This window comes from Aedes aegypti, chromosome 1, assembly GCF_002204515.2.
Source record: "Aedes aegypti strain LVP_AGWG chromosome 1, AaegL5.0 Primary Assembly, whole genome shotgun sequence".
Classification (NCBI taxonomy): domain Eukaryota; kingdom Metazoa; phylum Arthropoda; class Insecta; order Diptera; family Culicidae; genus Aedes; species Aedes aegypti.
In genome coordinates this window covers 291,000,703-291,026,317 of record NC_035107.1, presented here as the reverse complement: position 1 = coordinate 291,026,317, position 25,615 = coordinate 291,000,703, and the positions used below count along the sequence as shown (strand labels likewise).

The 25,615-nt window shown below is 42.1% G+C and overlaps 2 protein-coding genes across 2 annotated transcripts; one reads left to right on the top strand and one right to left on the bottom strand.

Moving 5' to 3' along the window:
• Positions 1-1,199: 1,199 nt before the first annotated feature.
• On the bottom strand, positions 1,200-20,864 carry LOC5577653 (E3 ubiquitin-protein ligase FANCL). The gene is made up of 3 exons (XM_021838132.1): positions 20,635-20,864; positions 1,434-2,333; positions 1,200-1,368 (listed from the first exon to the last, which is right to left on the bottom strand). Exons 1-3 carry the CDS (start codon positions 20,731-20,733, stop codon positions 1,231-1,233), a joined length of 1,137 nt encoding a protein of 378 aa, XP_021693824.1. The 5' UTR covers positions 20,734-20,864; the 3' UTR covers positions 1,200-1,230.
• Positions 20,865-20,898: 34 nt separating this feature from the next.
• On the top strand, positions 20,899-24,392 carry LOC5577654 (ubiquitin-like domain-containing CTD phosphatase 1). Its single transcript, XM_001656602.2, has 2 exons — positions 20,899-21,217; positions 23,460-24,392. Exons 1-2 carry the CDS (start codon positions 21,046-21,048, stop codon positions 24,275-24,277), a joined length of 990 nt encoding a protein of 329 aa, XP_001656652.2. The 5' UTR covers positions 20,899-21,045; the 3' UTR covers positions 24,278-24,392.
• Positions 24,393-25,615: the final 1,223 nt, after the last annotated feature.

Genomic DNA, 25,615 nt, shown 5'->3' with positions numbered 1-25,615 from the left:
CAAATCAATATATAATCGAGGAATTAAACCAAACTATATCCTAAATAGAAGATGAGTCCTATTTTGCATGCTTGGTGAAAGCACGTATGTGATAAATCTTAGTTGAAATTGAACATTGAAAAAACAGGAATTTATACAAATTTGGCAACCTGGAGCTTATAATTGTGAGATTCGATCCTAAACATAACATTTACACAACAATATTTATATTTATGACAACGTTCAATTTCCTCTCAGTGAATTACAGATATGTAGTTTGAAGTGTCTACTTTATCCTCAAAACCTCTAAGTTTTATTATTGGGATGACATTTCGCTGATTTATAAGGATATACATTTCTCCGGACCCTGATTTTCACTAGGGATTTGAATGTCTATTGATTCCCTGAGCAATTAATTCTATGCGCAATTTTACTTATCGACACTGTTCTAAGCCACCTCTAATTGTGTCCGTCCCTTCATTTGCGTGACCGACCTTGCTTCCATCCTGATAGAATAACAACATAAATTTTGCAAACCAATCGAATTTGAATTTCGCAGTCGTCGGTTCGAAACTGAAAATCGACCGCAATCACGCGCGCGATCGCTCTTCACTTTTATTGCTTCCTCCTCTGTTGTATCGGTACATTCACTCACCACATCGATTGATCCGATCGATCATCAGTGCATGAGCCACCCTCGCCACCGCGTTTGTGTCCTTTGCTGTAACGTCGATGAGCACTGATGTTGCCGCCGAATACGACGCGCCAAATACAAATCACCTGTGCGCGCAATCGTGCGGGGGTACCTATATTGCAATGTTGGCGTGTTTGTAGTGGACACCGGGAAGGATTCGTGACCGCAATTGCAAATCAACGTTTTAACGAAATTCCGCAGCGAAAGTTGGTTGATAGCAACTGTTTCAGTTCTGCTTAAATTTTCTTGTTATAGAAGCGTGTGAAATTTATTATTTTACTAATTAGGATAACGTTGATTACGAAACAAGAAAGCTTGCTGATTAACATCTATTACTGAGATCATGTAAGCGAGTCCAACAACGACATAGGCACATATTGCAGAAACCATCTCACAACATTGCGCAGTGCCAAATCGGTCGTGAGTCGCGACAAAAAGTAAAATCGCAGTTAAACTACTTTCAGAAGACGTGCCCTGCATGTTTGAAAAGGAAAGTCATCATCATTCGTTGTTTTTGTGAAATGCATTTGGTTAAGTTTGCTTTGTATTTTTTGGATTCACGTAGGATTGGTTCGATTCAGATCCAAATTGTTCAGCAACTCATCAAAGCTGGATGACACTTTTTGCTTACAGTAAGGACACGTTCCAACGGATATGGCAAAGAACGTTCTACTGTCCTTCAGTGACATGAACCACTGTAAAAGAGATTTGGCGTAAATCAATTGTTAGAATTTGAAGCTTGTAAAGTTTGATATCTTACCTCCTTCAAACAACCAATGTGGAATATCAGCGAACACTTCTCATTGTCGCACGATATGATGGGAATCTTGTTCTGATCGTCTCGATACGACATGCAAATCCCGCACTGGATCGCCTCGTCGTCCTTACCGGTCAACTCGATCCGCATAGGGAATGCCATGATTTCGAAAATCCTCAGTAGATTGGTGTAGACGTCACTCTCCGGGTCCCAGTCGTCCAATTTGGCATTGTAAAGCTCTCGAAGGTACTCGATCTCGATGGTGGGTCCAAGAAACGCAACTACCACCGAAGCCGGCTGCAAAGGATGAAGCGTGATCTTCAGGAACACCTTCTGGTTGAACTTGATGATACGCCACGTGCTCCGCGTGTCCACATTGACTGGTTCAACCACGTGGCACAGTTCGTCCAGTGTGTGGAGATTGCTGTAGAATTCTTCCAGCTGATCCAGTATTTGAACGAAGGAGACAGCATGTGCCGCCGGGGATGCATGCCATTTGAACAACTCAACCGATGATCCCAGATCAGGCAGACTATGGGACGTTACTTGGAAATCGATGTCCGATATGCGCACCATTTCAAGGTAATGGGCATCGATTGACTTAAAGCCGGACAGTTTGAGCTTAGAAACGTCTGAATTTGTGAAGATCTTACAGCCATGATCGCGCTTCACCGATTCCAATTGTTGGAAAACCTTCAGTACAGAGTCCACATTCATGTCAACTTGTTTTACAGATTTTTCCTGATAACTGTCCAAAAACTGAAGTAAGCTGTCCATAAATTCAAAAGCATCTGCAGTTTTAAGCATACTTTGAACATCCAGCGGCTCTATTCCATGGAAAACCCCAACGCTCGATCGATCAGTTTCCGGAAACGCAGGTAACGCTAGGTGAATTGTAAATTTCTGTAACGCAAGATTGTTCGTTAAATTCAGTTAGGCCTGTAATGTCCTTTTCCGGTCTCTGAATCAGGGTGACCAGGCGTACCGATTTCTCGGTAGGCTTAAATTAATAAACTACCTATATACCAAATTTCCTACCGACAACTATCGTTTATTATATTTAGTATCACTTTTTCACAAGTTCTCCAAAAACTCTTCTGATTATAGAATCTCTCTGAAAATTCAAAATGATCTGTTTAATTTTAAAGACCCCAAAGTCGCCAATTGTTGAACGGTCTAATTGTTGAACAGTTGAATTTCTCGTTGGAAGCTGGTCTGCTGTTGACAAGAAAAGTAATTCCGCATCTCGATGCGTGAAAAATTTCTTTCCAGAAATGGTCAAGAAAATCACATTTCTTTGATCGCAGTTGGGAAAAAAGGTAATTTTAAATGGAGCTCTCTGTAGGAAATTTCTTGACCCATTCAGTCAAGCAATTTCTTTACTTTTCTTGAGCGAAACTGCATACTTTGCTTAAATTTTTGACGCCGCACGGGCTGTTCAATATATAACGAGAATTGAACTGTTTAACGGTCACGCATTCAGCCATTGCCGGCACCACCTCGCTCGAGCTGTGTATGAAATGCGAGCTTTTTACGAGGTGCGTGTACTCAGTACACGAATGCGACCGATCTTGGATTAACAAGTGGCGAATTACCCTGAGACCAGAGTTATGCTAGAAAACTAAATGATTATAACTTGAAAACGCTTGCACCAATTTGCTTAATGTTTTAACAGCAGACTCCCATCAAAATATTTCATTGACAAGTCGAACTTAAGAAGAATCTGTATCCTGAGATATTTACGTAGTGGTGGTTAAAAGTATCGGTCCCCCAAGGAATTTCAAAATATCCCTGAAACCCAGGTTCGCATTTATGGGAGGGCCGAAGGATAAGGAAGGAAGATCAATATATTTAGATATTTAGCGTAGTTCGCAGTTGACAAGAAAAGCGCTCAAGAAAAAAATCTGCTTTCTCCCAAAGTTATTTTGACAACTCTGAACAAACTTCTACTTGCGGAATAATTCAGCGGAACATTTTTCCGCCCGGAAAAGTGACAGCTCCATTCGATTTGCATGGTAGGCGTTACCGACGTTACGAAATCGGCTCTACTTATCAGCTGCGGACTTCTCAAATAATTTATATAGCGGAATCATTTCTTGACCGTTTCTTGCCTTAAGAGCAACTTTAACGGTGCGCGACTAAACTAAATTACATTGCGCAGCATCATTACGCTGATCCGTACCGGGCGCTGCTAACCGGGGTAGCAAAAAGACAGCGCTGCTTTCGGGAAGCATCGGGTGAGCAAATTTAGTTGCGCGATAGTAGCGCTGCTATTCGATTTTAATTTAAGCATACAGTGAGAGTTCTGAGATTCTGGTGGGAATTTTGAAAATTTGATGCGCATAAAGTGGAAATTATGAAATTTTGGGAATTCTGGTAAAATTTCAAGGTTTTTTAAGAATAATAGGAATCTGATGTGATTATTGGAAATCCGGGAGAAGTTTTTGAATTATTCGATGCATCGCAAGAATTTATCTTTCAGGATTTCACCTCGAATCTTTGGGATTCCAACCGGAAACCTTGAGATTCCAACTGGAATCCTTGAGATTCCAACCGGAATTCTTGGGATTCCAACCAGAATTCTTGGTATTCCACCTGGAATCTTTAGGATTCCAACCAGAATGCAACTGGAATCCTCGGGATTCCGACTGGAATCCTCGGGATTCCGACTGGAATCCTCAGGATTCCGACTGGAATCCTCAGGATTCCGACTGGAATCCTCAGGATTCCGACTGGAATCCTCAGGATTCCGACTGGAATCCTCAGGATTCCGACTGGAATCCTCAGGATTCCGACTGGAATCCTCAGGATTCCGACTGGAATCCTCGGGATTCCGACTGGAATCCTCGGGATTCCGACTGGAATCCTCGGGATTCCGACTGGAATCCTCGGGATTCCGACTGGAATCCTCGGGATTCCGACTGGAATCCTCGGGATTCCGACTGGAACCCTCGGAATTCCGACTGAAACCCTCGGAATTCCGACCAGAATTCTTGGGATTCCGACCGGAATCCTTGGGATTCCGACCGGACTTCTTGGGATTCCGACCGGAATCCTTGGGATTCTGACTGGAATTCTTGGGATTCCAACCGGAATCCTGAGGATTCCAACCGGAATCCTGAGGATTCCAACCGGAATCCTTGGGATTCCAACCGGAATCCTTGGGATTCCAACCGGAATCCTTGGGATTCCAACCGGAATCCTTGGGATTCCAACCGGAATTTCAGGTTGGCAATTTTTTTGGAACTCTACTGGAATATCTATTACATTGTGGTGCGGGATTCCGACTGGAATCCTCGGAATTCCGACTGGAATCCTTGGGATTCCAACCGAAATCCTTGGGATTCCAACCGGAATCCTTGGGACTCTGACTGGAATTCCAAGAGAAGGATTCAAAAAATCCCAAGGATTCACGTCGGAATCCCAAGAATTCCGGTTGGAATCCCCGGAACTCTGACTGGAATTCCAAGAAAAGGATTCAAAAAATCCCACGGATTCACGTCGGAATCCCAAGAATTCCGGTCGGAATCCCAAGGAGTCCGGTCGGAATCCCAAGGATTCCGGTCGGAATCCCAAGGATTCCGGTCGGAATCCCAAGGATTCCGGTCGGAATCCCAAGGATTCCGGTCGGAATCCCAAGGATTCCAGTCGGAATCCCAAGGATTCCAGTCGGAATCCCAAGGATTCCAGTCGGAATCCCGCACCTCAATGTAATAGATATTCCAGTAGAGTTCCAAAAAAATTGCCAACCTGAAATAATCACCATTATTTTCACAACCCAATATGTTGACCCAAAAGGCAACGACCGGTACGGAAACGAGTTTCTAAATATAGTAGCGACCGGTGTGAGAATGAGTGACCAAACTAAAATGACAGCTCTGTGGGTGATCATTTTACTCACCGGAATAGTCGCCCCCGTTAAAGATGCTCTTAGAATTCCGCCTGGAATCCTCGGGATTTCGACTGGAATCCTCGGAATTTCGACTGGATACCTCGGAATTCCAGCTGGAATCCTTGGGTTTCCGACTGGAATCCTTGGGTTTCCGACTGGAATCCTTGGGATTCCGACTGGAATCCTTGGGATTCCGACGGGAATCCTTGGGATTCCGACGGGAATCCTTGGGATTCCGACGGGAATCCTTGGGTTTCCGACGGGAATCCTTGGGTTTCCGACGGGAATCCTTGGGTTTCCGACTGAAATCCTTGGGATTCCGACTGAAATCCTTGGGATTCCGACTGGAATCCTTGGGTTTCCGACGGGAATCCTTGGGTTTCCGACGGGAATCCTTGGGTTTCCGACTGAAATCCTTGGGATTCCGACTGAAATCCTTGGGATTCCGACTGGAATCCTTGGGATTCCGACTGGAATCCTTGGGATTCCGACTGGAATCCTTGGGATTCCGACTGGAATCCTTGGGATTCCGACTGGAATCCTTGGGATTCCGACTGGAATCCTTGGGATTCCGACTGGAATCCTTGGGATTCCGACTGGAATCCTTGGGATTCCGACTGGAATCCTTGGGATTCCGACTGGAATCCTTGGGATTCCGACTGGAATCCTTGGGATTCCGACTGGAATCCTTGGGATTCCGACTGGAATCCTTGGGATTCCGACTGGAATCCTTGGGATTCCGACTGGAATCCTTGGGATTCCGACTGGAATCCTTGGGATTCCGACTGGAATCCTTGGGATTCCGACTGGAATCCTTGGGATTCCGACTGGAATCCTTGGGATTCCGACTGGAATCCTTGGGATTCCGACTGGAATCCTTGGGATTCCGACTGGAATCCTTGGGATTCCGACTGGAATCCTTGGGATTCCGACTGGAATCCTTGGGATTCCGACTGGAATCCTTGGGATTCCGACTGGAATCCTTGGGATTCCGACTGGAATCCTTGGGATTCCGACTGGAATCCTTGGGATTCCGACTGGAATCCTTGGGATTCCGACTGGAATCCTTGGGATTCCGACTGGAATCCTTGGGATTCCGACTGGAATCCTTGGGATTCCGACTGGAATCCTTGGGATTCCGACTGGAATCCTTGGGATTCCGACTGGAATCCTTGGGATTCCGACTGGAATCCTTGGGATTCCGACTGGAATCCTTGGGATTCCGACTGGAATCCTTGGGATTCCGACTGGAATCCTTGGGATTCCGACTGGAATCCTTGGGATTCCGACTGGAATCCTTGGGATTCCGACTGGAATCCTTGGGATTCCGACTGGAATCCTTGGGATTCCGACTGGAATCCTTGGAAGTCCGACTGGAATCCTTGGAAGTCCGACTGGAATCCTTGGAAGTCCGACTGGAATCCTTGGAAGTCCGACTGGAATCCTTGGAAATCCGACTGGAATCCTTGGAAGTCCGACTGGAATCCTTGGAAGTCCGACTGGAATCCTTGGAAGTCCGACTGGAATCCTCGGGATTCCGGCTGGAATCCTCGGGATTCCGGCTGGAATCCTCGGGATTCCGGCTGGAATCCTCGGGATTCAGACTAGAGTCCTCGGGATTCTGACTGGAATCCTCGGGATTCCGGCTGGAATCCTCGGGATTCAGACTAGAGTCCTCGGGATTCTGACTGGAATCCTCGGGATTCCGGCTGGAATCCTCGGGATTCAGACTAGAGTCCTCGGGATTCTGACTGGAATTCCAGCTGGTATCCCAAGGATTCCAGTCGGAATCCCAAGGATTTCAGGCGGAATCCCAAGGATTCCAGGCGGAATCCCAAGGATTCCAGGCGGAATCCCAAGGATTCCAGGCGGAATCCCAAGGATTCCAGGCGGAATCCCAAGGATTCCAGGCGGAATCCCAAGGATTCCAGGCGGAATCCCAAGGATTCCAGGCGGAATCCCAAGGATTCCAGGCGGAATCCCAAGGATTCCAGTCGGAATCCCAAGGATTTCAGGCGGAATCCCAAGGATTCCAGGCGGAATCCCAAGGATTCCAGGCGGAATCCCAAGGATTCCAGGCGGAATCCCAAGGATTCCAGGCGGAATCCCAAGGATTCCAGGCGGAATCCCAAGGATTCCAGGCGGAATCCCAAGGATTCCAGGCGGAATCCCAAGGATTCCAGGCGGAATCCCAAGGATTCCAGTCGGAATCCCAAGGATTTCAGGCGGAATCCCAAGGATTCCAGGCGGAATCCCAAGGATTCCAGGCGGAATCCCAAGGATTCCAGGCGGAATCCCAAGGATTCCAGGCGGAATCCCAAGGATTCCAGGCGGAATCCCAAGGATTCCAGGCGGAATCCCAAGGATTCCAGGCGGAATCCCAAGGATTCCAGTTTGAATCCCAAGGATTCCGATGGCATTCTAAAAATTCCGCACCAGAATATAATAGATATTCCAGCAGAGTTACAAAAATTCCCAACCTGTATTGATCACCATTATTTTCACAACTCATATGTTATCCCAAAAAGCAACGACCGGTACGGAAACGAGTTATTAAATATGGTAGCCACCGGTGTGAGAATGAGTGACTAAACTAAAATGACAACTCCAGGCGGAATCCCAAGGATTCCAGGCGGAATCCCAAGGATTCCAGGCGGAATCCCAAGGATTCCAGGCGGAATCCCAAGGATTCCAGGCGGAATCCCAAGGATTCCAGGCGGAATCCCAAGGATTCCAGGCGGAATCCCAAGGATTCCAGGCGGAATCCCAAGGATTCCAGGCGGAATCCCAAGGATTCCAGGCGGAATCCCAAGGATTCCAGGCGGAATCCCAAGGATTCCAGGCGGAATCCCAAGGATTCCAGGCGGAATCCCAAGGATTCCAGGCGGAATCCCAAGGATTCCAGGCGGAATCCCAAGGATTCCAGGCGGAATCCCAAGGATTCCAGGCGGAATCCCAAGGATTCCAGGCGGAATCCCAAGGATTCCAGGCGGAATCCCAAGGATTCCAGGCGGAATCCCAAGGATTCCAGTCGGAATCCCAAGGATTCCAGTCGGAATCCCAAGGATTCCAGTCGGAATCCCAAGGATTCCAGTCGGAATCCCAAGGATTCCAGTCGGAATCCCAAGGATTCCAGTCGGAATCCCAAGCATTCTAGTCGGAATCCCAAGGATTCCAGTTTGAATCCCAAGGATTCCGATGGCATTCTAAAAATTCCGCACCAGAATATAATAGATATTCCAGCAGAGTTACAAAAATTCCCAACCTGTATTGATCACCATTATTTTCACAACTCATATGTTATCCCAAAAAGCAACGACCGGTACGGAAACGAGTTATTAAATATGGTAGCCACCGGTGTGAGAATGAGTGACTAAACTAAAATGACAACTCTGGGGGTGATCATTTTAATCACCCAAATAGTCGCTCCCGTTAAAGATGCTCTAAGCCAAGTACGGACCTGAAACGTAAATCACTCAAGTAAAATTTCTCTTGTTTACCAAAGTAATTTTGACAGCTGATTCAGTGTGAGCGAAATGTCACTTTTACTTGCGGAATAATTGAGCGGCACATTTTTCCGTTCGGAAAAGTGACAGCTCCCTTTGATTTGTACGGCAAGCGTTACCGACGTTACGAAATCAGCTCTACTTCTCAGCTGCGTACAGCTAAAGTAATTTCGGTAGCGGAATCATTCCTTGACCGTTTCTTGTCCTATCCTTTTGCACAGTACTTATGATCAGCGTACCGGCCATTATCCATTTGCACAGTACTTTTCAACTGCGGGCTATTTTACTACTTGTGGAGTTTTAGACCAGTCCGACAAGCTTGCGAAGCTTTTGTACCTGGGAGGGCCAGATTTACAAGAATTGTACGACAACGTTCCGGATGCAAAACGGGTTCCGTTGGTAGTAGCTGAACCTCGTCATTATGACGCGACGGTCAAAGCCTTAGAGGATCACTTCGAACCTAAGCGTATGATAGCATTTGAGCGTTATATATTCAGGCAAATGGCCCAAAAACCAATGGAAAGGCTGTCTGATTTTGCTTTGCGATTGAGGATCCAAGCAAAACGCTGTGGATTCACTCCTGAATATTTTGATGAAATAATTGTTGATCAAATTCTCGAAAAATGTAACTCTAAGCCTCTGAGAGTTGAAATTTTGAAGAAAGATCGCAGATCCTTGAGGGAAATCATTGCTTTGGGAACTACGAAGACAAAATCAATGCAAATGAGCAAAATGAGTGAAATGTCCGATGAATCTATGATTCAAGCGGTAAGGGACAGAAATTTGCGCTCAAAATCAATGTTTCCGGTGAAGGTGGCAATGAACCAAGGAACAGTTATGACATGTTTCGCGTGTGGGCGTCTGGGCCATTTGAAAGCCAGTAAATTTTGTCCAGCTAGAGATGCACAATGCAATAAATGCCAGACGTACGGCCACTTTGCTAAAACGTTGAAACACGTTGAAATTTTCGGAACTCCAGACTGGGTGAACGCAAACCGGAGTTCAGGAGTGACAGTTTCGGAAATGAGGGTCACGGTAGACCGGCAAAGCGTATTCATGCAGTAGCTGAAGAAAACGAGAAAGAGAAATTATTGGAGAGAGACGTTGGCTATGAGCCTGTGCATGCTATAAAACGTTTGACTTTTACTGTGCGCTCTGTTTTCATGTTGCCCGTGAGAGAGAGCGAGACAGCACCAACACACGGCGCACAGTAAAAGTCATGAGAACAAAAGATTTTATGGCACGTACAGAGGCTCATGTGTTCTATGCCATGGGCAGCAACGGAGTTTCAGTTTACAGTAGGAGTCACCATTCGGATGACCATCGATTCGGGTGTCGATGCCAACATAATACCGTCGTTGGGGGTGACAATGGGTCAAAAAGGGATATGTGCGATTTATTTTTTGAATAACTATCGCAATTGAACTCAAAAAAACTTCAAATTTGGTGTGTATGTACTTTGATGGTACATTAACAAATGTTCAACAAATTGAAGACAAACATTTATTCACAGCGGCACCACAAGTGAATGAAAAATGACCCAATCTCACTCCATAGAGGGGGTGACATTGGGTCACTGTAATTGAAATAACTTGTTTTTGAGAATATGATTTCAAAACCATTCACAACTGAAAAATATTGACAAAAAACGATGCAAACAAGACAAAAAGATATCTAAGATGTTTCACAAGTATGATAAACCCACTTAAAAGAAAGATTATACTCAAAATTGAAGAGCTATGAAAAAAAAATATGTAAACCTAACATTTATCGTCAAGTTTACATAAATTTTCTTGGTTTTTCCCTCAAATTGTCTTCAAAGTCTCATCCCCATTGCTATAAAGCCCATTCAGTTTCCTCAAAGGTGTGCTGGAACAGTGATTATTTTAAACCTTCGCAAATAGTTAAATTTCGGTGCGACATTCCACGATCAATAAATTTCAGGCAGAAGTTGACATCATAATCCCAGTATTTCAGCGATCCAACTCATTTGTACTTCCGTGAGATGTTTCTATAATATGAAAACACTGATAAATAATCAAATTTAGAAAAAACACCCTTTTGATAAAAATTTACAATGTTGCTGCGCACGAAACACAGTTGCTGGTTTGTGAAGTTGTCAAAATGCACGGAATACTCAAGTAGACTTGTTTGATGTTTCAGAGATGCTGTATTTAGAAAAAATAAACACATCATAATGAAAAAAGAGAACACCTGGCACTGTAAAATGTCAAAAAAAGTGGACTTGGAATTTCATTTACTATCGTTCTTGCTTGACCCAATCTCACCCCCATTTTCAATGTTTTAGACATCGTACAGAAAAAAATGATTTTTTTGTGGGAAAATCAAACAGATTCCGGAAAATACCTGTGATGTGTAATGAAAAGACTTTCAACATTCTACTAATACAACGATAGAGGCTAGAGTACATGCGTGATACTTTGTACAGGAGAAATTTAATGTTGTAAATTTTATCTGGTTTCAACATGCAAATTTATTGATGTAGTACACAAAAAATACTGTTTCTTAAAATGTATATTGTTATGAATTATATGTAATAATATGTTCCTTAACATATGAATTATTAATTTTAGTAATATCAGCGTTATTAGCTGAAATATTTCACAGAACATATTTTTCCGTTTTGACCCAATCTCACCCCCTAGACCCATTGTCACCCCCATCGACGGTACCTAAGGAGACATATGGCCACAAATGAAGGAACCCGGGATTACACGTTACTGATCAAGGTAGACCGGACAGGGTTCTCAAGGCATATGCGTCGGATAGCCCATTGAACCTCATCGGTATGTTCAAAGCTAAAATCACAGCTGGTTCGAACGAAACAGATGCGAAATTCTATGTTGTCGATGGTCAGTGTCTTTTTGGAGCAAAAACGGCCGAAGTGTTGCATGTACTCAAAATTGGCTATGAAGTAAATTCTGTGAGCGGCAGCGTGAATGCGTTTCCTTAAATAAAAGGAGTATTATTGAAGATCCCAATCGATGAATCTGTCCAACCGGGTCAACAGCCGTATCACAAGAACACCGATCACGATGGAGAAAATGGTTGAGAAGAGACTTTAAGAATTGCTGAATCAGGACATCATCGGAAGGGTTACCGAAATGGGGAAATGGAACGCGTCAATGGGATGATAAACATTTGAAAAAAAGCCAACTGGAGGAAACCGAATGGAAATGGCCCAAGTAACACCAAGCATTATAACATTGCAAAAGAGCATTAACGCTACATTACAAATCTATCAATGCACTAATATTACTTTATGAATAACTATTGCTTGGTTGCTTTATAAACATTCTTGCATTAGTTCGACTATATCAGGGCCTTTTTCCACTTTTAAACTACTTTAATGGTAGGCTTACGGCAATGCCGCTGCTTTATATAAGCAGTGATATAATGCTCAATGGTTACTTGGGGGGACTTGAGGATGAGCATTCTATTCTAATAATTCAACACCACATACAACAACAGGAGCTGCTCCGTCGTTTGGTAGAATAATTCGTGATAAACTACCAGCAGTTGGCACTCGCCAAACAAGCTGATCGAAGAAATACAAGATCGGGAGAAGATATTGAAATAAAAGAGTTCCGACTATAGGGCTCTGCACTGTTTTGATTTTGTTTGGGATTTTGATGTTTACTGGGCTTGTTGTTTATAAATTTTATGTAAGAGTGAAAGAGAGAGGAATATTTTTGTGCAGTGCCCCATACCGATAATCGCCAGCTAGCTAGACGGAGTATAGATCGTTGCACGCCTGACCTAACCTCGAAACTCCATATAAAAAATGTCAACAATTCCAGCAGTGATTGTCAACTCCCTATAAAAAAATCTAAACAATTCCAGCAGTGAGTGTCAAAGAGCATGACAGTCAATTGAGCGTGATGAAAGAGGGACAGAGAAGGAGAAGTTTTCGTGACGTCACCATGCACTCTTCTATGGATCAATGCACGAGTTCATTATTTGACGTTTGAGTGGTGCCGTGTTATTTACGTGACCATGGTAACGAATGAATTCGGCACCGCTCAAACGTCAAATTGGTGAACTCGTGCATTGATCCATTAAGGCTCTTTTTCGTTATTTTATTTATATGATGCGGTGGCGTAGCCAGCATTTTTTCTAGGAACAATATGGATTTTTACAAAAACAAATGGGGCCCAGATAACCGTAGCGGTAAACGCGCAGCTATTCAGCATGACCAAGCTGAGGGACGTGGGTTCGAATCCCACCGGTCGAGCATCTTTTCAGGTAGGAAATTTTCTCGACTTCCCAGGGCATAGAGTATCTTCGTACCTGCCACACGATATACACATGCAAAAATGATCATTGGCATAGTAAGCTCTCAGTGAATAACTGTGGAAGTGCTCATAAGAACACGTGGGGACGTAACGCCAGAAAGAGTACGGGTCTTTACAAGAAAAAAACAAATTTTTTGACCAGCTTACACAAAAAAACAAGAACATTAAAAAACAAATTTCGAATAATCGAGTCTAAAATTCCGGATAATCGAGTCCCCGGATAATCGAGTCCGACCTGTATCGGTGCTGTCCAGTTTTGAAATATCAAAATTCAATGATATCTTAAAGTCTTGTTTTACTTCTGAGCCCAAGTAACATTAAATGAGGCTTGAAAGTAGTTTAAAACCGATTTGTAGTACCTAATTAGAACACTTTGACAACAAAGTTTCTAGGAAAACTTTATTTGAGTCTGTTCTACAGCATACTCGTGTCTCCAGTTGAAAGTCGGAACCATCACAGCCAATTCAGATTACCGACCCCAGTAAAATTTTACAGTAAACTACGTTTTTTTTTCGGTAATTTTTACGATTACCGAAAACACCAAGTAAATCAAAATATGTTTTGATTGATGGAAATTACTGACTTAGTCAGTAAAATTGTAGAGCGTTTTACTGGTTTTCCAGTTTCCCATGCTCCATGCTATGCTTTTCCGGATACTGTTTTTTTCAGAAATCAATACAAATTAAAACCCAATCGACATCGACATGCATTTTTCGTACGAATAAACATCTACGGTATGCTCATATCTCAGTGGAAGTAATCGAAAAATGTGTGACAAAATCATTATTTGGTTGGTTTGCATACAAGAGGCAAACTCAATGATGCAGATGACTTCACCTCTTGTATGGAAACCAACCGAATTTACCAACGTAAGGGATCGTTAAAATATTACGTAACGCAACAGGGGGAGGGAGGGGGTCTTACATGGTGTTACGGTCCATACAAAAATTTAAAATTTTCCATACAAAAGCTGTTACGTGGGGGAGGGAGGGGGTCTAAAATTGTCATATTTTGCGTTACGTAATATTTGAATGAACCCTAAGTGTGTGGTGTGTAAAATGGACCAGTCTATAGCATGAGCCAGCCTAAGCGTTTACTGGCTGGCCGTATTGACCGTATCCTCAATACGCTTACATGCCTCAGTCAGTCAGCAGTAGGTGTTCAGCGATGGAACTCTGTTCCCCACAGACGCTGCATGTTGGGTGATTGCTAGCGGTATTTTAGTGTTGCACATTGGCGAACCTGCCAGGTGTAATTGAATAAAATTTACGAAACTGTCCGCAATCACCCAGCATGTAGGCGAATTGAAGTTTTTTTTTTTTTTTTGTGTGTTGTGAAACGTCTTGTTCGGCATGATCGAGAAGTGAAAAGTGAAAACGGATCCGAATGTGAAGCAGTGTACCTGTGTTAGTGTTTTTTAATCTCAATGTTCGGATCATGGTGTGAAATAGGAATGGTGTTGGTGGATGGTTGGTGCCTTGTGTGGTGAGCGGCTAACGACAGGAATGACAGCAATGTGATGATGGAGGTAAGCTGTTTTTTTTTGTGATCCCGCTGGACATTTATGGCTCAGTTTCGCCTCGTATTTAAATCTGTTTTCTGTCGTTGTTGAAGGTTGTACTGGATAATATTTATGCGTTTTAATGAGTCAAGAGAGCATGTGCAAGTTTCTCAGAGGGAAATAAAAACAAACTTAATGACGAGCGTATGCGAGTGTTCGTACGTTCAAATGACATTGAGTTCTAAAATTTCACACAAATACATTGATCAGTAGTTTTGTGAGTATATTTTGCGGAGAGAGTGTACACGGAGAAGTCGGAATACCTAAAAACAGGTTCTTTTAACTCAAATTTGAGTGAACTGTATTTAATTTTTATCCGCAGTTGAGTTGTTTTGCATCTCTTGCAACAGCAATGTTATCAAAAACAGAGAGAGAGAGACGCACCGACCTGGCTTCGAATATCGATGGAATAAGCCAAATTTTGATTCTTCCGAGTTTACCTAAATTTAAGTTGCTTTAACACACTACAGACACTTCGAAAGTCACCAGGAATTTAGCCGTATCGTGTCAGGAACTGTGGGTTCAATTCCCGCTTCAGTCCGGAAAACTTTTCGTCAGGAGCGTATTTCGGCTGTGCCACTGGGCGTTGCATGTTATTCCGTTATCTAGTGTGGTGCTTCCTTCAAAGGGCATATCGTCCACTGGAAGCATTAACGTGTCGGTGTGTTAAAAAAAAACTACCTACTGAGAGCTATATGTCAGTTAAAGGTTATCTCACGGAAGAGCCAAATTGAGTTAAAAGAAGTGAAAGTTAGGTTGATTTGTGGCTCCGTGTATGTGTTGACCAGAGCAACTTGCTTATGAAAGTATTGCGCGATAAATCTGTGAATTATGATTTTATTTTTGGATGAGTGATAATTTGTGATAGATTGTCAGATGCAACCGAGCTGTATTGTGAATGTTACATGATACATTGTGATACATGAACTGAGTGTGAGTGTAGGCTAATTTGCAGTTCAAAGGGAGTCACTCAAGATATTTCTCGTGAATTGCTTGCTGCATTGAGATGGGATAAGAAGTGCACTGCACAGTGGAGCATGGAAGAAACTTATGTTCTCAAAATCAGTATTTAACACTTATTATAGACTTCAGTACTATTAGGTAGTACCGGAGCACTTACTGCAAAAGGATAAGACAAGAAATGGTCAAGGAATGATTCCGCTTCTGGAATTATTTGAGCATTACACAGTTGATAAGTAGCGCCGATTTCGTAACGTCAGTAACTCCTGCAATGAAAATCAAATAGAGCTGTCCGTTTTTCAAACGGAAGAATATTCCGTTCAATTATTCCTCAATCAAAAGTGGCATTTCGCTCCAACTGAATAAGCTGTCAAAATTACTTTGGTAATTGGGAGAAATTTTTAAGAGTCCTTTATTTTTTAAATCCCTACTTCACTTATTGGGTGACGATATTGATCAGTTTTATTTTAGATTTTTTTTTTGCGGCATCTTAAGTATGGAAAAGTTATCAAAATTTACCTGCTTTGAAAAAATACTGAAATTACCAACAGAGAAGTTGTGTAACGAAAACACAAAAAAGCGTGTTGATCGGGATGACCACGCAAAATAAGGCATGTTGCTCGGGACGACCATGCATTGTGAAAAAGCTGTGTAAGGAAAACACAAAATAGCGTGTTGATCGGGATGACCACGCGGCATGTTGTTCGGGACGACCATGCATTGAGAGAAAGTTGTGTAAGGAAAACACAAAAAAGCGTGTTGATCGGGATGACCACGCAAAATAAGGCATGTTGTTCGGGACGACCATGCATTGAGAGGAAGTTGTGTAAGGAAAACACAAAAAAAGCGTGTTGATCGGGATGACCACGCAAAATAAGGCATGTTGCTCGGGACGACCATGCATTGCGAAAAAGCTGTGTAAGGAAAACACAAAAAAGCGTGTTGATCGGGATGACCACGCAAAACAAGGCATGTTGTTCGGGACGACCATGCATTGAGAGGAAGCTGTGTAAGGAAAACACAAAAAAAGCGTGTTGATCGGGATGACCACGCAAAATAAAGCATGTTGTTCGGGACGACCATGCATTGAGACGAAATTGTGTAAGGAAAAAAAAGGGTTGATCGGGATGACCACGAAAAATTAGGCATGTTTTTCGGGATTAACATGCATTGAGAGAAAGTTGTGTAACGAAAACACAGCGTGTTGATCGGGATTACCTCAGTAAGTAGGAATGGCATATTGTTCAAGACGACCATGCTTTGAAAGGATGTTATCAAAGCAAAAGACAAAGTCGTGTTGATTAAAAAAACATGTTTTTCGGGATGAACATTTACTGAGAGTATGTTGTGTTGTGGACGACCACGCAACAATAATAATAAATGTATTTTCAGCCAACCATCCTTTTAGAGGATATTGTTTAAAGAATGCACGGAATCGTGTTGATGATAAATAAAGAATGATATATTTGGCATGACTGTTCTTCAAACGATTATTTTCTGATGTTGAAAATAACGAGTTAGTCCACGTAGAACACGATTTAGATGAATTTTGCCTAGTAGTATTCAATATTTAGTGATAGGCCATGCAAGATTATCAAGGATAACATTGAGAGCGTGCTTTTATAGTAGCTGTAACGTTTATTTCTTATATGTTCTCGTTTATTGTTTTCTTTGGAGCACAACGGTAGTTGTACGCCCGCGGCTGTTACAGCAAACTGAAACCAGCAGGATATAATTAATGGAAAAGCCGTCCCAGATGGATAGAATTTTGTCTAGTTGATAAACTGTGTTTAAAAGTTGAAGATTATGTTGTTATTAGTTATGCGTTACGCGAAAAAAAAACAGAGCACTTTACGGATGTGTCCACCGAAGTAACAACAGGAGTCTCTTCAGACGTCTCCAAAGGCAGGTAGTCCCAGGCAGATAATCACTATTCTTGGAGTTTTCATGAGCCAATGAATATAAGAATAATACTTATATTGGTTGTTGCAATTCCAAGTTGACAAATCCTAAAGAAGGAGTACACACGAAGCTTTTTTTTTATAGAAGAGGGAGAATGTGTGGTGTGTAAAATGGACCAGTCTATAGCATGAGCCAGCCTAAGCGTTTACTGGCTGGCCGTATTGACCGTATCCTCAATACGCTTACATGCCTCAGTCAGTCAGCAGTAGGTGTTCAGCGATGGAACTCTGTTCCCCACAGACGCTGCATGTTGGGTGATTGCTAGCGGTATTTTAGTGTTGCACACTAAGCAGTCCTGAGCCTTTTTGGTTGTTTAAAATGGTTGAGTTTCTCACTAAATTTCGACTACTTACCACGAGAAAGCGCAAAATAGGTGCAGGAAAAGTTTGGTTGCCATAGCCGTGTGTCCCGGTGCCGGACGATTTTACAGCAGGAGATTCTCATTTGACACTATCCCGCATGTGCATCAGTTTGTTTTGATTTGATTTTGACGACAAGTCAGTAAAAAACATCAACTACTGAATAATCGGTAATAGACCATTTCCGTAAAATTTTTTATTTGCTCATAAGCTTTCTTTTAATTTACTGGACCAAGTCTCCCAAGGAACTCATATGTTTTGAAGCCTCTAACTATTGAAAAACAACGAAAAACTGGCGGCACACTTGTTCACCCCACGGTCCCCTAGAATTTATATCTCTCCGATGTTTTAAGGAACCCATTTTTCCCCTATGAATTTATCTCCACGTTGTGGTGAATTTTGATCAGCTGTTCCTCCGCGGTCTACACTTTGTTACTCTTCGAATTTGTGCATGGTAACGTCACAAAAACAAATGCTATCTCTGTTGCTCTTTCATCATGGTCAACTAACTATCCTGCTCTTTGACATTCCCAGCTAGAATTGTTTACGTTTTGTCATAAGGATTTTTCATTCACTGCAGGAATTGTTAACATTATTTTTATTTGAAGTTTGAAGGTTACATCTATCTCCTCCTATTATGCCTCTTCCACAGTGGCTGAAATCCCCACATCCATCCCGGAAACCTCATTGTTGGTGCTGTTGACGGCTGTTGTTAACAGGTTCTTCAACGAAGCCACAAGTTTCATTGCGCCAGCATACATATTTCCGCGTTTTTGCTTTTATCAAACATTTGCCATCATCACGACAAAATCCTTCACGACCAAGATCCTTCATCTCCGTCGCATGAAGCTGCTGTGGTGTTCGGGTTGAATGGTTCTCAACAAGGGTCCTGCTCTCTCCTAGTTTTGTGGCCAGTGGAAAAATGGCGATGAAAATTTCACTGCGTGTCAGTATATCGTTTTTGAATCTGTTTGATCCCAATCCGGAAGAGTTCCCGTCTCGAGGTTTCAAGAGCTCCTCATTTGATCCGGATTTTCCCTGGGAATCTGTTACAATATGCTACCGCACAGTTAGATCTTCGCCACTATATTCCGGCGGTCGCAGAACCGGAAACGAGCAGGACTCTTCTCGGAATCCATTTCGAGGACTAACACGGAGCACCACAGCAGCTTCAGGCAACGAGATGAAGGCGATGGTCTTGTAGGATTTCGTAGCTGCATTCCAACCATGATGGTCATTTTTCGGGTAGTCCTTATCATTCCGGAGACGGTTTTAGGCAATGAATAGCAATTTGATAAACAATAAACGAGAAAAATGGCTACTCATTTTTTTTCTATATGGGCGAGCGAGTCAGTTCTGTTGCTTGTGGGAATGATGGGTTTTGACAATAGAGATAGAAAACTATAGAGGACGAATGTTGTTCTCCCTTTGTTCTCGCTCAGAAACATGTCGGGTATATAAGTGTCAAACTGCATACTTTTTCGCGTTGACATTTATAGCCCCGCCTATCTCCGCCAGCAAAAGATGTTCCTGCAGCGACGCCAGCGACATTCTTCCTCTATAGTTTATTACCTCTATTGTTTTGACATTTCATCATGTCTACAAACATTCAATGCAGGGGTGTTAATGAACGTTGCGGAAAAATCTCCACTTTGAATGCCCATAGGGTTGAAACAACTGTGACGCACGACGATTTTTATCTCAAAATGTGGTGAATATCCATGTTTTCAAAAAATTATAAGAAAATCAGGAGTGTATATGAGCAAAATCTGAAAGCGTTAATATTCATTAAAAATGATTGTCTTTCGAAGAAAAATACAAAAGCTAGGTGTTAGATCTGACGGAAATGGTCTATTGTTTTTACTGACTTTTCGGCCTGTTCGGTAAAGCTAAGTATGCTGTTTGGCTCAAGAAAAGTAAAGAAATTCCTTGACTGAATGGGTCAAGAAATTTCCTACAGAGAGCCCCCTTTGAAGAGACATTTCTTCTCAACTGCGTACTGCGATCAGAAAAATGTGATTTTCTTGACCATTTCTTGGAAGAAATTTTCCACGCATCGAGATAGGCGATTCCTTTTCTTGTCAGTAGCAAACTAGCCTCAATGTTGCAAAATTGGGTCTGACAGCTACTGTAGTTCAGTAAAAAGTAAAAATTATTTCTGGACCTCAGAAGTTTTCAATCAAAAAGCTGAAAGTTCGGTAGTTTTTATGATTTACAATTCGTACCCAGTATAAAAAATTACCGAACAAGCAAATCGTGATTGAGTGTGATCGACACGCAAAAACCAATTTTTCTTTAAACGTCGGGCATAGTGCGCTGGACAGCGGTTCTCTTGTTTTTGTAAATCCGTCTCAGCTGGAACCAAATAATCAATAATCAATCAATCGGCACAGATTTCAAAAATAAAAAAGAATTTGTAGAAAAAATATGAAAAAAATGGGCATGAAAATGTAATAATTAAAAAAACATCCGTCCATAACGTAACGCTTCAATTAAAAAAAATCCGTAGTGCATTATTGAATGAAAAATTTATGACAATAATAAAACAGAAAATAATACTTGATATCCCTAAACAACCCTATTAGAAAAGTTGGTAGTTCATTGACTCTGGCCACCCTGGTCTCTGGATGCATTTGCAATATACTCACACTGTTATAACATCCTATGAAACGATTTTTTGCGCTTGTCTCGACTAGAAATGGATACTTTTGTAGAAAGTTTGCCTTTCTCATTTCAATTTCCTCCATTATTTGGTATTTCTTAACTTGTAAAACTCCAAACAACTCAATCTCATATTTACAAATCAACGAAAAAATAAATTCGAACGGCACTTTTGTTTTGCTGATGTGATCAACTCAACACCAATACATCAACACAAAATGACAGCCCATCATCACTCAGAGAGATGCAATTACACCGTCATCGCGCAAAAAGTGCATCACAAAGCCCGGCCGCCGAGAATGCACCGTATTTATACCAACAACAACCGCAAAAACGATAAACAGGTGAAATTTGCAATCGGCAAAGTGCGTGCTTAAAATTCGAATTCCCCCGCAAAAATGGAGCCCCCGGCTTCGAAGGAGATCAAAATCATCGTCAAATGGAGCGGCAAGGAGTATCCGATCGAGGATCTGACGGATTACGATACGGTTGCGGTGCTAAAGCACGAAATCTTCAAGAAGACACAGGTGAAGCCCGAACGGCAGAAGCTTCTCAATCTGAAGTACAAGGGTGAGTTAGCGGATTTTTAGTTTCGATTTATCGGAACAATGTGTTTTTTATTGCTGGGCATAATTTTAAAGAATTTATTCTCTTTTTTAATTAATTTATCCTAAAATCTCATCAGGAAGAAAGACGACAAAAACAGCATGCCCAGTGGGCTTTGTTGAAGTCGAATGAAAGATATTTTTAACCCTTAAATGACCATGTCTCCCAGAAATGCAAATAGTCTAGGACACGATTATATGAAAAATATAAATTCTCGCTCTAGTCCACTTTATCGCTGTCATTTCAGCTCCATAACAACTGTGCAAAATTTCAGCTCGATCGGTGAAGCTATATTTTAGCGCCAGCCGTTCAAACTTTGTATGGGAGCGCCAGAGGTTGCATGGGATTTACTATGGGAAAACATTTTTACAAAAATCAATCTCCAGAAGTCGCCTATTGACCTCTATAAAAATATCTAAATACAGACCTAGATCGGTATCTTTAGGTAAAAATGCATCAAACCCAAAGCTCAAATGTTCAAGATAACAAATCTGGAACACCAAACATCCGTTGAACTGCAAACTTGATTGACTGGCAACCACAGATAAACAGACGTAACACTTTGAACAAATCCCGATCAAAATCATAGTCACGATGACATGTATGCCCAATGCTAAAATCGATGTGTTTGGCCGATGGACCAACAGATGGCGGTAGTGTGTAAACGTCAAACGCGAACAAAAACGATGCGAGCGCTGCGGGTGGTGGATTGGCCACCTACCATATATTTGAATCGGCCGTTAAAAAGGTGGTCGATGGACATCGGTGAGAGTGTGACGTCTGTTTGTCTGTGTGGCAACTATACTGATGCAAATTTTGAAGTTTTTGCTCCCCTATGCTTAAACGATTTCAATTACGATGAAAACGATCCTCCCAAAATTTGAAGAGATACGAAAGAAATTTGGCTGTGCACACGCTATTTGAAGTTTATTTGGAAATTACTATGAAAAATGCAAACCTTTTGTGTTCAGTCCTGTAACTGCTCGTCATAATAATCTATGGAAAAGTGAACACACTCATCTCATGTGAAAACTTCCCAGCTACAACTTTGCTGAAGACCACATTTCGATTGGACTTAAGGATAATTTGTTATTATTGATAACAAAGTCTGAATCATGCTGAGATGATCATTTAATTACTTTCAGAGCAACACTGCTTTTCTGCTGTAGAACATAGTAGCCTGGATTACTTTGATCTATTCTCCTCGCCAGGAGCACCACTGTTGCCTGCCGAACAGTTGGTGAAGCATGCTACATGCAAACCAACTTTATAATGATGAATAACAATTTATCCTGACGTTCAATCAAAAAGTGGTCTTCGGCAAAGTTGTAACTGGGAGGATTTCACATTAGAAGAATTGGTTCACTTTTCCATAAAATTTTATGACGAAGAAATAGAGGGCTGAACACTAAAGGTTGGCGTTTTCCACAGTATTCTCCATACTTACTTGATACTTGATGGGCTACAATTCGCTACGATGAATCTGCGCCGAATGGATGAGTCTTCTCCACTGGGCTCGGTCCTGGGCCAATCGCTTCCAGTCGCCCTGAACGTTAAGTGCCCTTAAGTCCTCCTCAACCGCAAAAAGCCATCGTGTGCGCGGCCTACCACGAAGTCGGCGGCCTCGTCCGGGTTCTCTGTTGAATATTATCTTTGCTTGTCGTTCTTCCGGCATACGGGCAACGTGACCAGCCCAACGCAGCCTGCCGTGTTTTATGCGCTTGACAATATCCACCACAGTATTCTCCATATAAACTTCAAATGGCGTGTGCACAGTCAAATTTCTTCCGAATCACCTCAAACTTTGGGAGGATGCTATTTTCCATAAATAAAATCGTTTAAGCATAGGGGAGCTAAAATTTCAAAATTTGCATCACTCTACTGGCCACTTACTGATGGTAACCAATCGATCTAGTTTTCAGCTCAAAAGAATGTTCTGAGATTAGTGGTCTTGAAAATTTGAGGTTTGGCTGGCGATGAAGAACACTGCTAATGCCCATAAGACAATCCGATGCTTGTGAAAAAAAATCATTAAGCATTGACTATTCTAAAGCTTTTAATCCTTTTGGGGTGATCAAATTTCTTCCAAGATTTTAAGATCATTCGCATGCATATAGGCAGGTCCTTAGTATTGAGGCAGATACAATTTAGATTGAGTGCCTAACTTAACACTGTCCATCCTAAAATCGTAATCTCTCATTCACAGGCAAATTCGCGACGGATGAGGTACGTCTCGGTCTCCTGGAGCTGAAGGCCAACTTCAAACTGATGATGGTGGGCTCGCTGGAGGCAGACATCGAAGAAGCATCATCAAAGCCCGACGACATCGGGAACGTTGTGAACGACTTGGACAACGATGATGACGAGAAGGTCCCACTTGAGAACAAGGAAGTCTATCTGGCCAAAATCAACAAGCGTGTTCGGGACTACAAAATCAACGAGCTGAATCCTCCGCGAGAGGGCAAACGTCTGCTGGTGCTGGACATCGATTACACTTTGTTTGATCACCGATCGGCTGCCGAAAATGGAGCAGAGTTAATGCGACCTTATTTGCACGAGTTTCTGACATCCGCCTATCAGGATTACGACATTGCAATTTGGTCTGCCACATCGATGAAGTGGATTGTAGAGAAGATGAAACTGTTGGGAGTCACGACTCATCCCGACTACAAGCTGGTATTCATGCTGGACTCGGAGGCGATGATCACAGTCCATTGTCCGGTGCGAGGAGTTATAGAAGTCAAACCACTCGGGGTGATTTGGGGCAAGTACAGTCAATATTCGTCCAAGAACACCATCATGTTCGATGACCTGCGGCGAAACTTTCTCATGAACCCCAAGTCGGGCTTGAGGATCAAACCTTTCGCAGAGGCGCATTTGAACCGTCACAAGGATAAAGAGCTCCTGAAGTTAACCAAGTATCTCAAAGATATCGCTGACAATTGCAACGACTTTAACGAGCTGAACCACAAAAAGTGGGAAAGCTACAAACCGAAGAAGCGTCGTGAAACGACTGACGACTAGGGGAAGGCGAAGGTTTGCCCGGATGCAGAGGATGGCCTTATTCCATGAATGCTTTAATTGATTACGTTTCGATTAGTTATTGGTTACAAATAAAAGGTACTGCATTTAAATTCTAGCAGAGGTGAGTAGTGGTGCATGATTTTCTTCGAAACGTTTATTCCTTTCCGGGAAATATGAACCCTTTTGCAACAATCAATTCAAGGGATAGTATACAAATTGTCACGCTAAATTTCAACTGTTTTGTCTACATTAATGGTTTTAAATTTAAAATACAAATCCGATCCATTTTCTAGCAGAGATATTAAGACATGAGATTATGTTATTAGTAGTTTATTCCATACGTTTTTTATTTGATATTTTCATTTAACGCTAATGAAAAACATCATATGGGGAACATTCAAACTCTCCTCGGGTTAATATACAGCAAACTGTCGCCGCTTTCTGGAAAGATAATTTTTCGAAAATACAGTGCTCTGAAAAACTACTCTATCAAACACAACTGAAATCCTACTGAAAATTCGATATTTCCATATTCTACCATACTCTTTTCCATGTATGTCAGATTTTTATAATTTTCTATCTATATCTTCGTGATTTTGTTTGAATTTTTCAATTTGTACTAAGATTTTAGAATTTAATTTTGGTCCAACTTCATAGAATTTGTTAAAGTATAACATTTTTTTCTAATGGCTTAGAGTTTACCATAATTTTGACCCAAATCTACCCAATTTAAATACAATTATTTCTTCGTCGATCCCTTAAGGAGTCAAACTTCTAAGATTACGCAAAAACTTCAAAGAAACTAGTCTCGCGAAGAAAGCATCCGATAACAGTGCATTTTTCATTTTGACTTTGTGCATTAGTAGAGAGCTTAAAATAAGAAGATCAGGAAAGTTTGCCTAGTATTTCTCCAGTTTAGTGCCTTTGAAAACGTGAGTAGGGGCATAAGTCGGCCATTGTGACGGCCATCTTTGGATTCCGAGATGCTTCACCTTAACTGCTAGTCCAAATGGATTGATTATCAAGTTAATTTTGCTATGGTCTTTCCGCTCGAGGGCTATCTACAGATACTATATCATCAGCTCCAAATTGTCTAAGCGTGCTAAGTTATTTCAAACTATTGTCAATATATGGAACATTGAAATTATAAAATAAGGGACAAAGACAACAGCTTTGGAAATGCTCATATAGCTAATTATTTAAATTATTAGTTGACCGAGAGTGAAGCTAATGTCACAGACAAACAGACGTAACACTTAGAACAAATCTCGATCAAAATCATAGTCACGAGGACATGTACGCCCAATGCTAAAATGAGTGTGTTTGGCCGACAGGCCA